This window comes from Varanus komodoensis, unplaced genomic scaffold (assembly GCF_004798865.1).
Source record: "Varanus komodoensis strain SLA01 unplaced genomic scaffold, ASM479886v1 scaffold2, whole genome shotgun sequence".
NCBI classification, from domain to species: Eukaryota; Metazoa; Chordata; class Lepidosauria; order Squamata; family Varanidae; genus Varanus; species Varanus komodoensis.
The window spans coordinates 11,410,766-11,431,183 of NW_025335568.1; the positions used below are offsets into that span (position 1 = coordinate 11,410,766).

Consider the following 20,418-nt stretch of genomic DNA (forward strand, 5'->3'; position numbering starts at 1 on the left):
GCTATTAAAATACATTTTTATTGGATACTTTGATTTCCACAGTACAGGCAAGTCATCTGATTTTATCTGATATATTCAGGACAGCCCAAGACACTGATGTTTGCTCTGGAAAGCCCATCTTCCCAACAAGTTCATGTTAGAGCCATGCTTAAAGAGATGAAACAGGAACAGATTTAAGAATGAAAAAAAATGATAACAGGCTAAGTTGACAGTCATCATTAGGCATGAGGTCAATAATAAGGTGGTTGAAAATGGCAACAATAACAAATCCATTTTGGTTTGTAATGGGACAGGAAATATATAGAAGTATTTTGAGTGTTTATTATGACCAAAACAAATTTAATTACATGACTATATACTGCAAACTATAAGCTGTTAGGGTAGAAGATGATCTTTAATTCTCAGATTCATATGGAACAGTGATCAGGAAGCCTCAAGGAATGTCTGTTGGTATTTTCAGTAATTCATCGACTTCTTCTTGCAAAGCTTCAGCCTTTTCAGCCAGGAGCATCTGTACCCATACACACACATTTTGAAATCAAATTACCAAGAAATTAGAAATATATATATTAATGGTAACGAGACAGTTGAGGGTTCCAAAAATGATTTTTCATCCTGCTCTAGCAAGAACATATACAGAGGCTAGTCTGATCTATCTAATCATATACACATCCGGCAGTTTCCATCCATTTGACACTTTCTAGTGAAGCAAGAAACAGAACCTAGCAAGGGGCAATGCAGATGAGAGGGGGAGGCTGGATTATATTTAGCTCTCACCTTTGCCTCCAGCTTTCTATTTTCTCCCATTCAGCCATGCAATCCTGTGCAAAACACGAAAGGCTGCACCTTAAGGATACACTTGCAATGGAAGTAAAATCTGCCATCCATTTCGCCCTTGTTACCAGGAGACTTGCAAAACAGTGCAAGAGGTCCCTGCATACCGATGGCACAAACGGACCCTGAAGGCCCAGGGACCCTTTCAGTATATAAGCCTGCCTCTCCACAGTGGTCAGTCATTACAAGGAGAGGCTTTTGCTAGATGCTTAATACCTCAGTTCATCACATTCTCCCCAAAGAGCAATTGTCAGCAACCCACTGCTCGGTGCCTCTTTGGCAGTCAGAAGGCAGCATCAAACGCAGGGCTCGTCTGCTGCAGGTAGTTATGCAAACTCTACGATCAGCACGGCCACATTTCAAAAGGTATGAGACTCTCAGTTGCTCTTGTTATCCCTCCAGCATTACTTAAGATGGTTCCTTTCTTTGGGGCGTTCCATAGCAGTTTTACTCACCTTTGCAGATGAAACAATCTGTTTGGCCTGACGTCTGGACAAATGCTCAATAGTCTTCACCAGCACTTCTGCATCTGCATTAGCCAAGTGTGCTAAAGTTTTGTATCCTGCATTGTATAATTGTTTAGCTCGAGCCTGTGAAAGAAAACACCCTTCAAGAAGACAGCTAAAGAAGAACAGTTGTGTGTCATCACCATGCTTCTATTAGACCTAGGGCCAAATCCAACCTGCTGCATTTTCCCAGATGACCGTGCCACCTTCCTCTGGCCACAGCTTCTGCTAACTGTTTGGTGATTTGCTGACTTTTGTGCAGCATTATTCTATTTTATCCAATGTTCAAAAGTTGAAGTGCCTCTACTAAAGTGTAGCTACTAGCAAGAAGAACTTTAAACTAAACTATGCAGGTATTTTGGCCCACCCCTTTTGCCATCTTCCTTGGGCCCTGCCCACCGCTGGAATACACTGATTTGAAGCTTCTCCTGATTGGAATTCAGTGCTTTGGTTGAAAGCCACTCTTGCTCTTTACTAACCTCTCCTAATTCTAAGCTACCTTTTCTGATAACTAAATCTTTCCTCATTATTTTCATGTTTTAGCTTGCTGTAGCATTCCAGTTCTTGGCAGAGAGATACGTCATCTTCACTGTCATAATTTTTTCAGCTCAACTTTCATTCACCTGATTAAGATTTGTTGGACGCATTGATCTGGTTCACCTGTATTTTCAACTCACAGACCGTCTAGCCTGGCCGTGAGCAAGGGTGTGTGCCCACTGTCTCGTGCGTGCTCATTGCCACCACTCTCTATCAGCATTAGCCAAAAAATCATGGGGTTATTTGATGTGAGGTCTACATCTAGAACTCTGGTTCGCTGAGGCACAGACAACACAGAATTTTAACCCAACAACAAACCATGGGACGACTTAATTTAACTGTAAACAACCCAGTGTTTGAAGTTTAGTTATTGCATTTATTAATGCAGAAATAGAGTACTTTCGTGCCGTTGATTAGTGTACATTCAAAAACATAAGTGGCAAGAACATGGTAGTCAGTGGATTCATTTTTTCACTCACAGCCACAACAACCTATGGTTTAAACAAGCAAAGGTGTGTCATTACATGGTAACCAGACCACTGTAATACAAAATGGGCATATTACTTCTAAAGTAACCTTCGGAAACAACTATTAGTCTAATATTCAGAACTCTTGTACATCTTTATTATGTTATTTCCATGAATTAATATTTATGGTTCACATTATAAGATTATAGACACACATGTAGTAATATATATAAAATATTATTTTATCAAATGATGACTATGCTTTTAACTTGTCTTTGCTGATCACTTTATGTGAATTTTAAAAACTACTGTTGCATAAAGTGGGTAAAGCAGACCTTTATAATTGTAGAACTGATGGAAGAAAAGTTCAGTTTTACAAATTTCACTGCAGAATCATCTCCAACTTGTCTGGTCCATTCCCATAAAAACTAAAACATCTTTAAAAATGGCACCATAAGGCTTTTCTTAACTGGCTTACTGTTTTGGCTGCTTGGCAACAAGTACTACAAAGTCCTACTGCAGCAGCATACACTCCATAATTCTATCACACTTTATTTAAGGCATTTTTCTAGCACCCTTCATAATATTTATTTGATAAGAGAAGTTATACAACTACAACTGGTGGAACACAAAATACTTTTAAAAGATTATTTAAAAAGAGAACAGGAAAAATTAGAAGGACCTCCTCAGTCCATCCTACTGCAAACCCACCATGGTTCTCCTTCAAAGTTCATATAGAAACAAGGATCCCTATATATTAATATGCAGAAAAGGAACATGATCTCAAACAGATAACTTGGCAAAGAAAGACTTTCTGGACCAATAAAAATGTGCAAGACCACAAAACAAGAAGTTCTAAATACTGCTGCAGGAATTGCATTTTTGAGTGCTGTGGTATGTGCCATGCCTTTGCCTGGCATTGGAACACTGCCAATTTTAGAAGCCATTCTAACTGGATTTTTGAAAAACCTAATCAGGTTTTCTTAACAAAGAACTCAGAATGCATTGAAATATTTGGAGATGGATTTTCACAATGAATTATTTTACTAACCTCTAAAACCCCTGACACCTCCATAAGAGGAACAAGCTCTGCCTTAACGCAATAGGTCAGTCTCTTGGTGAGTTCTGTCAAGAGAGCTTTATAAACCCAAAATTCATTCAGCTCCTGTAAAAATAAATTTAAAATGACATGTTAACAAAACTCTTCTTTGTTGATTCCATCTGGAAAATTGCCTAGCAAACCCTGCCATATTTCTAGATGATAAGATGTTTTGCATCAGCTGTTGCAATTCTTCACCTGCAGTTAATTCAGTGTTCAACAGTGGGAAGACATAGGGTGATAGTCCAAGATTACAAAACAGATGATCTACTTGGCCACCATCTGTAATGCAAAGATTAAATAGCAATAGAAGCAGCCAACAAGTTATCAGTTAATTAGCTGCTACTAGTTAACTGTCAAAACAGTTCTTTTAAAATGGGATTTAATTTGGGATATACAAATCTAAAACTTCTATGAGTCTGTTATTTTTCTGTTTCAGAATTTTGTATGGCCCAGTCTGCACACTGTAACAACCCTCATCGTTTCGAACTGGATTCTTCCTCCTTCCAGCAACCCAGGGTTCCAGATTCAGACATCACAGAAAAGCCCCACTACAGCAGCAGGAGTGGGTAGGTGTACAGGGCCAGGTGTACAGGGCCCGCCACGCATGATCACTTCTGCTTGTCTTCTCAACAACTCATGATTTGCTAATTGTGCTCTGTTACGATATCTAACCTAGGCCAATATGTGAGTGAAGTAAAAGCGAACATGGTGAATGTGGGCTACTTTTTATGCAGCATTGCTTTGTTCACAGTTTACAGATCAAAGAGGGAAACAACATGAGACAATATGGAAAATTTCATTTGTGATGTTTGTGTACCACTAATGAGGCCTTTGGCATCCATTACCTCGCAGAAATGCAGCACTGAGGAGGAGAATGAAGCAGCTGAATTGAGAAGGGTTTGAACAAATCCTTGCGATGTGTTAAATTTTTCTGCCACGTTCCACACATTGGTCTCTTTTAGCAAGGCATGAAGAATGAAGGACAAGTACAGTCTGCCCACAGCACTAGTCTCCACATCCTACAAGAATGTCAAACTTATTTAGAAACTAAAGGCATAATTTAAAGGAGAAAAGTATTTTGTATATTTCAAGTTCTCCTACTGATGGAATAGACAGCTATAGTCCTACACGTATAAATTCCCAGAGGAATCTAAGAGGATAACTTACAGGCAACATGTTAACACACATTTCCAGCAAAGATATCGGGCACTTCCTCCTCCCCTGCAGCCTTGATGAAGAATTCTAGAGAGCTGCACAGTAGTTTGTGGTATTTTGGTTAGCTTAATAAAAGTATGGTCCTAATATAGATTTTGGATTTGTTGCTTCCTATTTCCCACACAGCTACTTTTTGTTTTTTGTATGACCTCGGGAATACCCAAATTAGCAGAATTCTAAGTGGAGGAAGAAGATTCCATGTTACCTGAACAGCCTCTGTTCCCTTCAACTACTAAGCAAAGCTACCCAATTTGGTTTTTACTGACTTTTTAAAAATTAATACACCACATAGAATTATCTCCAACTTTTTAAAAATAGAAAGACTGCTTTGTTACTTTCTGTTTTGGTTTTTTTTTAAACCTACCAGAGAACCTGAATGTTTCATGTAAGGGTAGTCACAGAATTGGGTATAGCTGGGTTTTATATTTACAAAATTGGGGGAGGGGGTCAATTCTTGTAGGTTTCTACAAGAGCTGCAACTGGAAGTCTGCACACCGTCTGCAAAACAGGCATGTACAATATTTTTGGTCCAAGAGCTGCAGGTGGAATATGCTGGAAAGAGGACAAACACAAGCACATACAGAGATGCTATCATTCCCATTCTGAACATTTCCCCACCATGCATTCAAAGCACAGCTAAACTCTCTGCATGTCTACTCAGAAGCAGATATGGGAGTCAAACAGGGCCAAGTTATATTTATCATTTGTGGGGATATTTCAGTAGTCCTTATACTATTTTTTAAGCCATCAATAGAATTTCTAAGTTAAGCTACTATCACACACATGTTTTTTCCAATGCTATTTTTAGGCACCTCTTCTATTATATCTTCCTCTTACCTTTTTGATGGCTTGTCCAGATGCCTTTTTGGTAATAAAACTCTCTGGCACTCCGACAATGTTAGCTACCTGTTGTTCTACTGGACTTAGCTGACTGTACTGAAAAAAACAGAATTAGATCTATAGCTAAACACTCTCTCTCATTCTCTCTCTTCATATGAATATATGGAATGCAAACAGAAAAGAACAGGGCACAACCCATCTCTTATAGAAACATGATATGGGACTGGCAGTGGGCCTAATGATGCTAAGGCCCCCCCTCCCCCTCACACTGATGTGAGTTTATAGGTCCATGGTAACTTAGCCCAGGGAGTTGCTTGGAACATGAAGCTCATACAGGCACACAAAGCCTCTAATGCCATCCAGCACCCCCCCATCCCCTGCTTGGGTATAAGCTGTTTAAACAGTGCATGTGCTGAGGTTAGGGCTGTACAGAACTGTCTGAGGTTCTATATCTTTCAAACTTTTTGAAGGACACTTTTTTTCTGTTCCATTTCCAGATCAGTTTGTGAATTTTTTGGTAAAATGTCAGCACAAAAAATAATACACCCTTCATACTTTTTCTAACTCAATTCAGAGAAATGCCTAGGGATACTTTCCCTAATACAATAGGAAAAACTGCACAAGCAAATGCATAAATCGGTGTACAAATGTGCACATATATTTGCATATTTCACCTCCTGCTATGAAACTCAGAGGATGGAAAACACAAGAATATACTCCTTTTTTTGGTGGGGGGGGTGAGGAGGAATTACCTGTCTAAAATAGATCATCCAATTGGGGCTGCACTGAGGAATCATATCATACGGTGTTGTCAGGTAGAGCAAGTGAAGGCAGCTTTCCAGGATCAGCCCCTGAAGCCCTTTCTTCAGGTCGGCATACAGTGTGTTGCAATGTGCCAGATCGACAGACCCTAAGATGCATATAATGGTAAACATCAATGACTGCCCCAAACTTTCTTCTGATGGCGATCAGATATTAATTGATGTGACTTTTTAGTATGTCAGCATGATGGGAGACACCCAAATCTTCACCACTCAAACATTTATGTCCAGGTCATCGAAACACGGCTTCTCTTAGAAGTGCGCACTGCCAAGCGCCCTACTTTATATCCACAGGCCAGTGACAACTCAGCCCTTTATGATTCGGGGGAGTAACTTCTATCAAACTTGGGACTCTTTTTATCATTGGCTAGAGAAACGGGACTTCGCACAGATTTAAATATGTTTTTAAGTTATCATAACTGGAAAAAGAAGGGTGTGGGGGCTGACCCAGCGGGCCCGATGTTTTTGATGATGGATGTTGTTTTAAGGTTTTTTTAGGATTATAATTTCAAATAAAACTTATTCAAAAAAAATGATTCGAGGGAACAGAAACTGCAGACCATCTGGCCTTTTCTTATGTGAATAACATTCCACTGAGATTCACCATCATAATGGACTCGCTAAGTAAGCATTATCATTATGAGCGACTTACTTTAGTGCTTTGAATATGACTATGTTTTGAAGTACTCCAACAGCACCTTTGAGTGGCTACCCATGGTTCAAAACCACATTTTGTAGTGCACACATGTGCTGGTCAAAATATGGGCAGCCTTGTCTGGCCAATGAGCAGCAGGTATCAACCATGAACAATGATTCAGAGTGGCTTCAATAAAGGGTTTTTCACACTGTTTTCTTTTGACATCAAAGGAAAGCAAAGGCATGAGGCGCTTTGCTTCTGAAAGGGGGTGGTCAGATTTATATTCCTTTTGCAGTAAGATTCTTATGTTTTTCCTTTTTCCTGACTGTGCTCAGGATCTTGAGCATTTTGCACTTTTCTCCAAGACTCTGTTTGGGAAAGTACAAAAGTGCAACATGCCCCATTTTTGATAGCTAGCTGTCAAAACTCTGGGTATCTTTAAAAGGGCATGGGTGTTTCTTAACAGGGAAATATGGCTGTGCATATGCCTGTCAAAAACAGCCATAGCCCTCTCAAGACCTTGCTTTAAAAAGGACCCAGAATTTTGCCAGGGTAGCATGAATGCAAATGTCCCTTCTAAAAAAAAGGTGAAATCCTGCCAACCTCTCCTCTCTTAAAGAGGCAGAGTTTTAACAGCTTTCACACAAACACAAAGCAAAAATAAAGGTCTTGAAAGCAACCCAGTGTGGCTTACTGAAAGTGGCAGATTAGTGTGCGATGTGTGAATGTGCCTGTATACCCAATCCTGCTGCTGTGATCAGTAGGATTTCTCCCTGCTTTGTACTCCTGGAAAAGTCCTGGGAGAAGGGAGGCGACTTACTTTACAGAACACAAAATGCCTCTGCATTTGGAAATGCACAAGTGATAAAGAAAGGAGGGCCTTCTACTTTGCCTCAGTTGCACACAAATATATATTTTAGCAGAAAGATCTTTTACCTTTGTAAGCGGCTTGGCCCAATGGAGTGATCTCTAGCTTACAGTGAACATTTTGCTCAGTGTCTGAGCTTGCTCTCTCTTTTATGAGCCCGCTTTGTTTCACCCATTGTAACACTTCCATGGTTACATCCCGGAGGCTTTTTCCTTCAGGCAAAAGTTGTGGCTGGATGCTGAACAGGGTAGTACACATGAACTGATAAATCTCTTCAGAACTGGTTGCTATCTGGAACAGAATAAACAGGACAAATACTGCACTAAAACACTTTGGAGTGACATGTAATGTCATGAAACAATGAAGACTGGCTATCTGACCCCACATCTGAAACTTTCTTTCTATCAATTTCTTTCATGTGTTCTTCCACTAGCTGACTTTATTAATATTGCAGGATTACCTTTAATCCAACCAATGATAAAAGAAGGCTTCGGATACCCTTATTCCACTCAAGCAGGAGGTTACTGCAGCAGCTTTCTATGGGGCTGGACACCAGGTTTTGAACCTTAAAAAATATTTACGTGTATCAGTGAAACATCATAACTAAGGGAAAGAAAAGGTTGTGAAAGACAAATCAGTATCCAAGTTTCCCAAAAGAAGCTCTTGCCTGTGTTATTTCTCTTCACATTCTCCCTGATCTTACCTAAACATATCATCTATGCATCATTACCATATATTGCCTTAATGCAAGTCAGGAGTAGCTTTTCTGAGAAGGCCAAGGGCTTATGGAAGGACCTCCCCAAGAGTGTGATTTCTCCGGGCTTTGAGTGGTAGAAACTGTACACTTAAAACTGCTTTTCAGTTTTTCTCCTTTAGGATACCCTGGCCTGCTTTTTGCTGTAGAATTTGTTCAGGAAAAAATGTGTTGTTGCATCAATTCTATTTTTAAATGCTGTCTGTAAACTGTTTTGCATTCTTTTAGAAAAGCAAGGAATAAAAGTTGCAAATAAAAACAAGAGAACGCACAAAAGAGCTCCTCTTGGAGGATGTTTCCCAGTTCTGCTTCCCAATTCCTCTCCAAGTTTATTCAAACCTGAGTCTTTTTTTCAGGGTGACTTAAGACAATTTTAGTTAGGCATATTTTTTATTGAATAGAGTAGAATAAAATAATTTAGTAGAATACACCATTTAAAATGAATGCATAAGAAGTTTCCTCTTTTAAATATAAGGACATATAATCAGTATGCTATGGTTTCTTTATTACATTATTCCCAGTGGATGGTACCCCACCTTAAGCCCATGTAAATTGGACAGGACATCAACCACAAAAATAATATCCTGAATTTACAAAATATTTTATGTGGTAATGTGTTTTACCAATGAAACTCCACTGGTTTTCAAAGAGAGGAAACAGACCTTGGTGCCCTTACAATCAAAGAAAAAGGAGTCTTAAATATACTTACTAAAAGGAGAATCAAACTATTTCAGAGCAAGCTTGTTTAAAACATTTGAGCTCCTCCCTATACTACATAATCGCCTTATCCTGATGACTCAGAAGCCTCAAAATCGCCATTCTTTTCACTTATGTTACCAGTTGTCTGTCCTTCTCTTGCACTATAAGAATGCTTTCACCAGCTTCATCAATACCAGCACGACCAGCTCTGCCAATCATCTGCTTATACTGGTTCTTCTTCAAGAATTCTGTACCAACATATGGAGCTCTTAAAATAACCCTAAGGAAACAATGAAAATTTATTTTATTTAAATTATACCTGCACATATCAGAAAATTTGAAAACTATTTTCTTCCCAAGATGAAAAACAAATTGAAGATACCAGTAAGCCTTTCACATGCATGTCATGTAAAGAGTGTTTAACTTGACATGCTTGTGTCATGTATAAAGGATGCATTTTTTAAAATCTTTTAATTACTGGAATGTAGAAAATAAAATGCATCCAATGGTTAGGAACCAATGGTCTTTGAAGTTATTAAAGCGCTTTGTTGTTGTTAGTCGCGAAGTCATGTCCGATCCATTGCCACCCCATGGACAACACTCCTCCAAGCCTTCCTGTCCTCCACCATCCCCCGGAGTCCACTCAAGCTCATGCCGACTGCTTCAGTGACTCCATCCAGCCACCTCATTCTCTGCCGTCCCCTTCTTCTTTTGCCATCTATTGTTCCCAGCATTAGGCTCTTCTCCAGGGAGTCCTTCTTTCTCATTAGGTGGCCAAAGTATTTGAGTTTCATCTTCAGGATCTGGCCTTCTAAAGAGCAGTCAGGGTTGATCCCGTCTTAAGACTGACTGGTTTGATCTCCTTGTGGTCCAAGGGACTTGCACGAGTCTCCTCCAGCACCACAATTCAAAGGCCTCAATCCTTTGGCACTCAGCCTTCCTCAGCTTTCACAGCCATACATTGCAACTGGGAAAACCATAGCCTTGGCTATACGCACTTTTGTTGGCAGGGTGATGTCTGCTTTTTAGTATGCTGTTTAGATTTGCCATAGCTCTCCTCCCCAGGAGCAAGCATCTTTTAATTTCTTGGCTGCAGTCCCCATCTGCGGTGATCTTGGAGCCCAGGAAAATAAACTCTGTCACTACCTCCATTTTTTCCCAGAGGCCCGGATGCCATGATCTTAGTTTTCTTAATGTTGAGTTTCAAGCCAACTTTTGCGCTCTCCTCCTTCACCCGCATCAAGAGGCTCTTTAGTTCCTCTTCAATTTCTGCCATTATTATACCACTTAATATATCATAAATAATTTGTTAATGTGTAATGCTGAGCTATCCAAAGATTAATTCAAAACAATCTTTGACTTGAGTGCACCATTTATTTCAGAAATGACTTCATAAGCTGCCTAGTGTGGTGGCTGATAGCGTGGGAGCAGCGTTCCTGACAGCCCAATTCAGGTCTCCCACTGTTATCGTTGTTTGTCACAGGGCCAAGAGGTAAGTATGCTTCACCCGTGTCATTACATGGCAGGCAGGGAATGTGAAAGGAATGAGTGGACAGCAGGTGAGCAACAATGCTTCTTGCACTGCTTGAATGCAGGTGAGCAGAAATGCTTGAATGCTTCTTCCAAGGATACCAGCATCCTTAACCAATTCTGCATGGTTCTTTTTTCACTTCTATGTCATGGCTGCCAAATATACAGTAAAGGAAGAAGCATTAAGCATCTTGATATCTTTAGCACTGACCATATCTGAGCCAAGAAAGAGAATTTCTTCAGCCCAGGAGCAGAGAGGCTGAACTGAAACCTAATATTTACTCATGTGGAAAGCAGTTTCTTGGCCTTAATGCTTCAGACTCCTGGTGGGGACACACATGACTGAATGTACCACTATGCAAAAATAATTCCCTGCATAGAGAAAACTAACATGCTAGGGGAAAGTATGGTGCTCAAGCTCTATTTTTGTGCATTTAGGAATTTGTCTTAAGACCAGGAACATTCAACCATATGAAACCCAACCTGCAGTCTGAACTGTTGCTTGTGAGCTGGACCTAGTCTGCCTCTGGCGTTTTCAGAAATCTAGCTTGCTGTTGGACCCTTCCTATAGAGTCATATAACTGAGTAAGAGAAATGTTAGAATTCTACTTCATGATTAAAAATGATTTTTTCCTGACCAATATAGGCTTTAACAATACCCAGTTTAAGCTGTTTGAAAACTAACCTTCGAGCTGGCAAGTTTACTCCAGCAGCAAGAGTAGATGTGCAGGTTAGGAGACAGAGGACGCCAGAAGAATACGCTTCTTCTATTTGTTTTCTTTCATCACTGGTAAGACCACTATGGTGATAAGCAATTCCAAAGGGAATGGTTCGCTTCAGTATTGGACAAAGTCTTCCATTGGAGATATTTGTCAAGACTATAATGAGATCCATTTTTTCTTTCTCCTTGTGCTTTCTATAGTCTCTAGGAAAGAAAAGTACAATTAGACAGTGATTGTATATCAACTAGCTTAGACCTGTGTAAGAGAAGCTTGTTTCAGGCTTTTCACATCTCTAGGTGGTCTTGTTCATCTAAGATAAACAAGGAACAGTCAACTACACAATCAATGCACACGTAGATATAATGCTTCCCATGCTCTAGCTGTCGTTAAAGGACTGGGAATGGACTACTGCTACAGCACCACAAACCCTTCCCCACAAATCATTACTTCCTTGGGGACAAGTTTGCCCATCCTTAATTATGGTGTGATGGTTAATTTGTTCTGATAGTTCTACTACCAACTGGGATTAATTAGTGTTAATTTTTATGTATTTATTACATTTTATACAGAGCAATAAGCAAAGCTCTCTGGGCCATTTAACAAAATGATTAATTCTTAAAAATGCAACATAAAGCATAATATAAAAGCAATTTATATTAAAACCAGTTTAAAACCATCAGCAATAAAAAAATTGCAAGACCAGTTAAAATCTTATGCTGTCAAAAGCTTGGAAACAGAGGAAAGATCTTAATCTGTGACAAAAGGGATGGCTGGTGCCAGGCAGACCTCAATGAGAAGAGTTCCATAATTAAGTGCCATCACTGAAAAGACCTTCCCCCTTGTTGCTCTTCTCCAAACCTTCCTCAGAGAAGGTATCTGGAGGTTGGATTCAGATTATAACAACATATGGGTAGCTTCATACCAGGAAAGGGCCTCAATCTGTTATTTTGGTCCTGAGCCATGTCCACGCAGACATAAACACTGGATAAGAGTAGCAGAAGAAGAGTGAGGAAAGTCCATTATGTTGCTGCTGAGGCTAAAAGGAGGTGAGGTAATCAGCTTATGGCAGCCAAAAAGGACCTTCCCCTTATTAAGAGTTGTTCATGGCTAGCGGTCAAAATTACACCTCCTATAAAAAGGGGTTTTCTAACAGGGATTCACATGTTGTTTTCACTGGGAGATATGTAGGTTTGAACACATCTATCTCCCTGCAAAAAAAAAACATGGAGTCCTGTCAGACCACCACCACCACCGATTTTAAAAGGAACCAGAATTTGACAATCAGCTGTCAAAATTCCAGTACCTTAGGGGGTTACCTTATAGTAATCACATCAAGGATACATACCTCTTCAAATGCTTGCATATCATTTCTGCTACATTTTCACAGTTCTTTTTAGTAGGACAGAAAACAAGACAGGAATACTTTGGAATAACTTCTGCCACCAGAGCTATAAGGTGGTCAGGGTCCGTCTTCTGCAGATTGCTAGAATACTAAAATATAACACAACTTCGTTTCTACAGTGAATTAAGTTTCGTGCCTCCATTTGTCCAAATATTCATTGAAAGCTTCAAAATATTTAAATTGTTCTGATGAAGGCAATTTATAAGCCTGTTCATAGTTGTGCAAGGGGTTTAAGCCCAGTAGAGTACAATCCTAGAATACACATTTAACAGAAAAAGTCCAACTCCCAGCATTCTTCAGCCAGCCATGTACAGTAGCACCCCTTAGACAGCAGTCCAATAGTCCTCAGGCAAGTATCCCAGGAACTCTAGGATAACTCAGAAAATCTCTTCCGAGGTTGGAGACAACATTCAGACCTTTTCACAGAACAGTGCTGGATGTCTCTCCAAGGTCAGAACGTTAACCTTGCGGAGATGAGAAAAAAGTGGGCATTCTGGTGGGCAGGGAGAGGAGGCGGCAGACGAGGCTAGGATGCACTCTGTCTCGAGCCTCCTGCATCAAAGTTCCCTTGCTAGATGAGCCAAAAGGCTGAGAAAGTCTGTCCAGCAAAACATAGGAGACTGGTAGTCAGGGAGGTAAAGAACACTTCCACTGTTTCACTCTTGGCTTCAGGGCAGAAAAATTTCCAAATGTGTGGGCTTCAAAGCAGTGAAGGACCAGTCCATAGGGTTGTGCCCTTAAGTAGTAGTAGTAATAAGGAATAGAAAATGGACACATGATTCTTTGTCACATTAGCATCTCTGACCCAAGTGTAATAGAATCAGGGCCATATACCCTTTCCTCGTAAAACATGCACATCGAGCAAAGCAAATCATCCCAGAAAATAAGCTATTTTTTTTAAACCCAAATGTTAAAAGCTAAATATATACTGATTTATGCATGGTGTTTTAGAGCAGTGGTTTTCAAACTTTCCACAGCTGGGGACTGGTGAAAACAGGAAAACCACTTTGGGGACCACTGACGCAACAAAAAGCACCATACACATAATACAGTACTCTGTGTATTAGTTTCCAAGCACAATACCAAAAAAATGAAAATTCTCCAAAGCAACCAGATACCAAACAACAAGAAATGCCAACAAAAGAACAAAATACCAAAATCGGCACAGCCTGGCTCCCAGCTGGCTTCCACTGAGCTGTCTCTCCCCTCTCCACACACCCTGGCAGCACCAGCACACCCCCAGCAAACGCAATGTCAACCAAGGAAGAGGTGGGGGAGCACAGCCAGCCCCCGTGAGGGTCTATGGCAAGTGGGATACAGCCCCCACCCCCATGGACTGGCAGGAAATCTCCTGTGGATCAGCACCGGACTGCGGACTGGCAGTTGAAAACTACACTTTTAGAGCAAGTGTTTTCTGCCTGATCCATAGAAGATACTATTGGAAAATATTACTATACAGGCTATTACAGTGTGGAATTATGCAGAGGGTAAAAAGAATAAAGCTTTGCATAATTATCTGCCTTACCTTGAAGTTAAGACGACGTGAAAATGTAAAGCCATTTTCTGCTTTGCTATCAATCTCATAGATGCTGTCTTGCATTTTAACATATTCTTTCAATTCTACCTGGATTTTGAAAAAATATGTATAATACTCAGCTTATTTTCATTATTAGACGTATATCCCACATTTTTCCAATGAACTCAAAGTGGTATACATATATCTCCTTCTACTGCTGCTCTCAAACTTATCCCCACAACAACAACTCTATGAGGTAAGTTGGGCTGGGAGTCTGTGACCTACCCAAAGTCATTCAGCTGGGTCCACATCTCAGTAGAACCCAGACTGCCTTAGTCCCAGGACCACACTCTTAACCATTAAACATTACATACTGGCTCACAAGCTTATGACATGTATGGATACAAAGTCTGAACTGGAGAAAGGCAGGGAAGAATGAGAGAAGAGTAAGAGTATAATGATAAAATCAGTCACATTCAATAACTGTTTTTCTCTTAATTATATAAATAGTTCTTGTTTACTTCTTTAAAAATGGGAGCTAGATTGGGATATTTCTTAAATGATGGTGCTGTTTTTACATTTTTATACTCGTCTCCTTATACCTTGCTTTACTAAGAAAAAATTAATAAAGACTTCTCTCTTTACCTCAACGTTGAATAGAAGGTAACCTCAGTTTAGCATCTTTAGCTAGGTAATGCTAAACATCTGAAATATTAATAACAGGTGGTATCTTCATTTTCAAGTAATAAATATCTTCATTTTTTGCAAAAGAGATAATCACTGTATTACACCAGTGATTAGCCAAGAATCTCCAAGAGAAAAATGTGTTCTGATTCCCCATAGGGTCAGCTACTTCAACACACAACATTTACTTCTCATACTGTTCTGCTCATTGTCTCTAGTTAAATACATACTGGTCTGAAATTACTTGTGTAGTATTCTGCTTTCAGGAACTGCTGCAAGTCTTCAACGTTGCTTAAAGTTGCACTCATTCCAATGATTTGAGTAGTTTCTGTAAAAAACATAAGATAATGATAGATATTTAGCATGTCAAACTAAGAATGATGGTGAAACAGTAGAGTATCAAATATCAAACAAAAACTGTGAAGGAAAGTCATGGTATCTCATAATGTATATAAAACAATATAACTACTTTCTTCAGTAGATTAATACCAAGTGCATAGTATCAAGAGCATCAGCCATCTCCGAATCAGTCTCACACAATGTTTCACCAACTGTAGTGAATATTGCTTAGACTGAAGCAAGACAAAATATGGTCCTGAAAGACCTTACACTGAGGTAGAAAGAGTTCTATGCAGACACAGCTCCTAGCCCTACTAAATAAAAGGCATTGTACAGTTACTCTGCCTTTATTTCCTTAATGGATTTTTTTCTGGAAATAAAAAGAAGCAATGGGAAAACATAGAAAGAGTACCAAAGGCTACTTGCAGGATTCCAGTAAAATTCTATGAATGAGGCATGCACAAATCAAGGCTTGTCTGGAAGAACCCATTTTTTAAAATGCACATGACAAAAACCATTGTATATCCGAGGCTGCAATCCTATGTACACTTCTTATCGGGGATTAAGTTCTCTTCAAATCAGTGAGACTAACTTTCAAGTAAACAGAAGTAGGATTAAGTGAGAGCGAGAGCTCTAAAATAAACTCACCATTTCTGTTTCTCTCCCCCAACAGAGCCACCACAAAGCTATGTAAGCTCTCTTTGCCCACCGACAATCCTCTCTTCCTTTTCATTCCCAGCTCCTCCTGTCTAGCAAGGCAACTGTGCTCTTGCCTCCCATGCCCCCCACACCTAAGAGTACAGCTTGTAAAGAAGATGGGGAACAAAACAAATCTCAATGTGCACAAACATACTAGCTGATTAACTAGCTGGTCTGAGTATCAGAGCAGACCAAGGCAGGGGAGTCATGAAGCTTGCTGGATGATCTTAGGATAGTCACTGTCTCTCAGTCTATCAACAGGGTTATTGTGAGGATGAAGTGGAGATGGCTGTAAAAAACCTGCCTGACTTCTTTGGAAGAAAGGACGGATATATATGTAGTAAGTTTTTTTAATCCCCTTTATTTTCTAGCTATAATTCTAAATTACATACAGTTGTGAAGCCAGAGTATGGCCAATTTTCTTTTTACAAGACTTTACACAATCATTATACTATTAATAATATTTTAAAGACTTTAGAACTGCTGAACTTGCATTCGCCATTTTGTATGAGCACTAGACATTATGCAGAAATTACTTACTGCTTGCATAGAGAATCTTTGTGAGTGTCATTTCTAGAACAGCTCCACGACTTCCTTCTCCAAGCATGTGCAACTTTGAATTAGAAAAAAAGTGAGAAGAAATTAGGAGAGTGAGAAACATCAGAATGAATCTTCAAGAACTTCCCAGGGTCTCATCCATTATGAAATCACAGATAGGGGAGGTGTTGTTTTGGACTGATTTGACATTCAAAGGCAGCATCTAGAGATCTGAAGGCAGGCTGACAGGCCAACCACCAGACCTGTAGATGCGAAGAAGACCAGAATGCAGCACCACTGCTAAACTGGCTGCGCCATGTTCTCCTTACCAACTCTGTATCTCCCTCCACCTGATACCTTAACATGAATATATTTTTCTGAAAGCTATGGCACCTTAACTCATGCTGACATTAATTAGCACCCAACAAGAGTCTTACAGTACAGTGCAACTTTTGAAAGAAGCATGCATGAAAAAATGTAAAACATTTTAGAAAGGAAACACATGTTCTGCAACAAACCTCATCGACTACAACTAGACCCAGGTTGCTGATTCGTCCTGTTTCTATCAATGAATTCACCAGGCTGTGTCCTTTCTCAATAGTTGCAATGTAAAGGGATTTCTTCAGCCTTCTTTTGATTGGAGGAAATCTTCCTTTACTTCCTGCATATTCTTCAACAAGAAATCCTAGCTGCATTCCAAAATTTGACAAACCCCCAACCTATAATATAATAAATGAAAAGCAATATTTTTACAGGCCATGTTTAACTGCAATGATAATAAATAGTTTATAGCAAAAGACACTTCCTGTATATTAACTGGATTTCAGAGCTAAACTCAAAGAAACTCATGGATGTTTGTCAATCCAATATAGTACAAGGGCACTGAATTTTAAAACAACGTTCTTATAATGAACAGCTCAGTACTGTACTTGCTCACAAAATCTTAAGTTCCACAGAGTCCAATGGTATTTATTCCTTATTTAATCTTAACAAAACCGTGATGTGTTTACATTGGTAACCCATGGGAAAAAGGTTCCAATAAAATACAAGGATACTTATGGATATAAAACTGCATTGTCTTCATACCTTCTCCTGAACTATAGCCACATAAGGAAGGATCATTAAAACATCCATTTGCTTGCAGAGTAATTCTTGAAGAATTAAAATTTCAGCAACAAGTGTTTTTCCACCACTGGTTGGCAAGCAGTATATTAAATTCTTTCTTTGTTGCAGTGATTCTAATGTCAAGCAAGCATGCTGCCAGTCTGTCAAGTTAAAGAAAAGATATTACTTGCATACTTCCACTTCTCATGTATCCTTTACAGTACTTCAAGATCAAAATAAAGTTTCCTTTTAGAGTTCTACAAAGCTTGATAAGAAATGGAATGTGACACTTAAGGAAAACATACTTTAAAGCTATATAATTAAACTTTAAAGCTGTAACAATGAAAAGACAATTTGTACAATCTCTGCCTGACATTCCAGACATTATCTTAGTAAAACTGAATATCATGCAACATTTCCCATTTGTTCTTCATCCTACAAGAAAATTATTCATTTTTGTCTTGCATTTATCACAAATAAATATAACTCCACTTCAACAGTATGTACAAACACACAAAACAATTCGGTTTCACAGAGGTATGAAACACAAAAGCAGTAGTGAAGGAGAACCTGAGTGCAAAATTTAGCAATACAATAAAAATATGCTAGCATTACCATAAAGTTTCTCAATTCCTCTGAACTGTAGTAGCAGCTCCTTGACTTTAGTGGGTAAGCCATAAAAAGGACCAATATCCACAATTGAGGTTTGGCAGTTTTTCTCAGCGACACTAGCCTCTTCAGAGACAACAGCTTCTTTGAGCTGTTTACTTTTAGACATCAGTGGAGTTGAAGTTCTGGCATTTTCCGTCATTGCACTTTTGAGATGATCTTTGAGACTCTTTCTCCTACTTGGTTCAGACAATGCACCTGCAGCTTGTTTGCTATGGTCAATAGCATACTCTGTATCATGGCAATAAGGTAGATCAGATACCTTATCGGTACTCAGATTCATGCAAGAGGCTCTTTCTTTCACATTTTCTGCTTTGTTAGGACAAACTAAACATTCGTCTAATTTTTCAAGACATAAAAGTTGTGATGATGGCAAGTTTTCTAGACTATCCTCTTGAGGGCTCAGGCTGCTATTCTGCTGTCCTTTCTTAGTCCTTGAGGAATCACTTTCTCCTCCGTTGGAAGCTGAAAATGTCTGTATCTTATTCTTGGCATTCTGTAGCTGAACATCTAGGTTTTTAGATTCCAGACCATCATCAATGGACTGCATGCATTTTTGCTCTATATCATTTACTTCATCTAGCAACATGTTGCCAAGAATGCTATCGTAGTCCCCAAACATGTCATTTTCACTATCAATGTCCTGGAAAAGAAAAGAATCTACGTTACTTTTTTATACAGAACTTTCAAGAGTTCAAAGCAACTGAAAGTGCAATCTTATGTCTGTTTAGGCAGAAAAAGGGCCTACAACTTCCAGCATTCCTCAGCTAGCTATGCTGCAAATTGTATGTCTTTTTTTCTTTCTAAAGAGGCATAGGAATGTACACTAAAACGATTAAGGGAATGGAACAATTCCACCATGAATAAAGTTACATCGGCTAGGATTGCTTAGAAAAAAGATGAGTAAGGGGAGAGATGATAAAAATGTACAAAACGAAGCATGATATTGAAGAAGCACATAGAGTGGCATCTTCCTCCGTCTTTCCTAATACGAGAACCCAAAGGAGTTCATCCCATTAGGGGGACGTCCCAGCCAAGACAGATCAAAGGAAGGACTTCATCCAGCACACAGATACACTTCGCATTTCACAAGAGATCGTGATGACTACCAGTCTGGATGAATGCATGAGGGGACTGGACAAATTCCTGGAGACGGCTAACCAGGCCACTGGTCCTTGTGGTTACATGCTACTTCCAGCATCAAAGGCAGAATGCCTATATGCACCAGTTGCTGGGGAACATGGGTCAGAGGATGCTGTTGTACTCATGTCCTGCTTGTGGCATCCTGCGGGCATCTGGCTGGCCAATATGGGAGCAGAATGCTAGTCGAGATGGATTTCAGTCCGGCCAGCACGGCTTTTCTCACGTCCTAAGGGGCTGGGCGGAGCAGGCCGCCAGCCAGAGCTCCATGTCAGTACCTCAGCCACCGGTCCCTCCTGAACGCCCCCATCTCCGCCGGAGCTCAGTTTCTTGCGGGCGGGCGGCGACCGGGAGCAGGCCCGGTCGCGGCTCCTTTTGCCAAACGAACAGGACCGTCGTCGTGGCCGCCGCTCCCGCGTCCTCCGCACAGCGATCCCATCGCCTTCCATGAGGCAGCAGCATAGCCTGCGCCTGGCTCCCGTCAGGGCCTGCCAATTCTGCGCCGGCCGCAAAGGCAGCAGAGGAAGCTTCTTCTCAGGAAAAGCAGCGGAGGAGCCGGTCCCCCATCCCTATATAATGGAACCGCCCAGCTCTCGTCAAGGTAGCACTCTAGCCCGTGCGAGGACTGTACCAACTACAAGAAAAGAGGAAGCGAAAAGATTATAGTTAAATCCCGCCCCCTTCTCTGAACAGTCATCCTATAACGTGAGCATTGATGCATGACGTCATTTCCCGTTCTCGGACAAGGAGAAAAGCGGGAAAACGAAACAGAGAGAGCGAGAGCAAGAAAAACGAA

At 40.1% G+C, this 20,418-nt stretch overlaps 1 protein-coding gene across 3 annotated transcripts; it reads right to left on the reverse strand.

The window, feature by feature from the left end:
* On the reverse strand, window positions 1-20,255 carry HELQ (helicase, POLQ like). 3 transcript variants are annotated; one of them, XM_044428940.1, is made up of 18 exons: window positions 19,901-20,254; window positions 18,429-19,125; window positions 17,796-17,974; window positions 17,228-17,428; window positions 16,713-16,785; window positions 15,365-15,462; window positions 14,460-14,558; window positions 12,878-13,023; window positions 11,496-11,735; window positions 9,419-9,560; window positions 8,288-8,392; window positions 7,896-8,118; window positions 6,254-6,411; window positions 5,499-5,597; window positions 4,292-4,465; window positions 3,396-3,509; window positions 1,290-1,424; window positions 1-511 (listed from the first exon to the last, which is right to left on the reverse strand). In XM_044428940.1, exons 1-18 carry the CDS (start codon window positions 20,069-20,071, stop codon window positions 434-436), a joined length of 3,132 nt encoding a protein of 1,043 aa, XP_044284875.1. In that variant the 5' UTR covers window positions 20,072-20,254; the 3' UTR covers window positions 1-433. The 3 variants fall into 3 exon arrangements, 2 of the variants coding, with proteins under 2 accessions (XP_044284875.1, XP_044284876.1); XR_006414599.1 differs by lacking the exons at window positions 1-511; window positions 1,290-1,424; window positions 3,396-3,509 and having other exon boundaries at window positions 4,328-4,465; window positions 5,499-5,592; window positions 19,901-20,255; XM_044428941.1 differs by lacking the exons at window positions 16,713-16,785; window positions 17,228-17,428; window positions 17,796-17,974; window positions 18,429-19,125; window positions 19,901-20,254 and having other exon boundaries at window positions 15,379-15,462.
* Window positions 20,256-20,418: the final 163 nt, after the last annotated feature.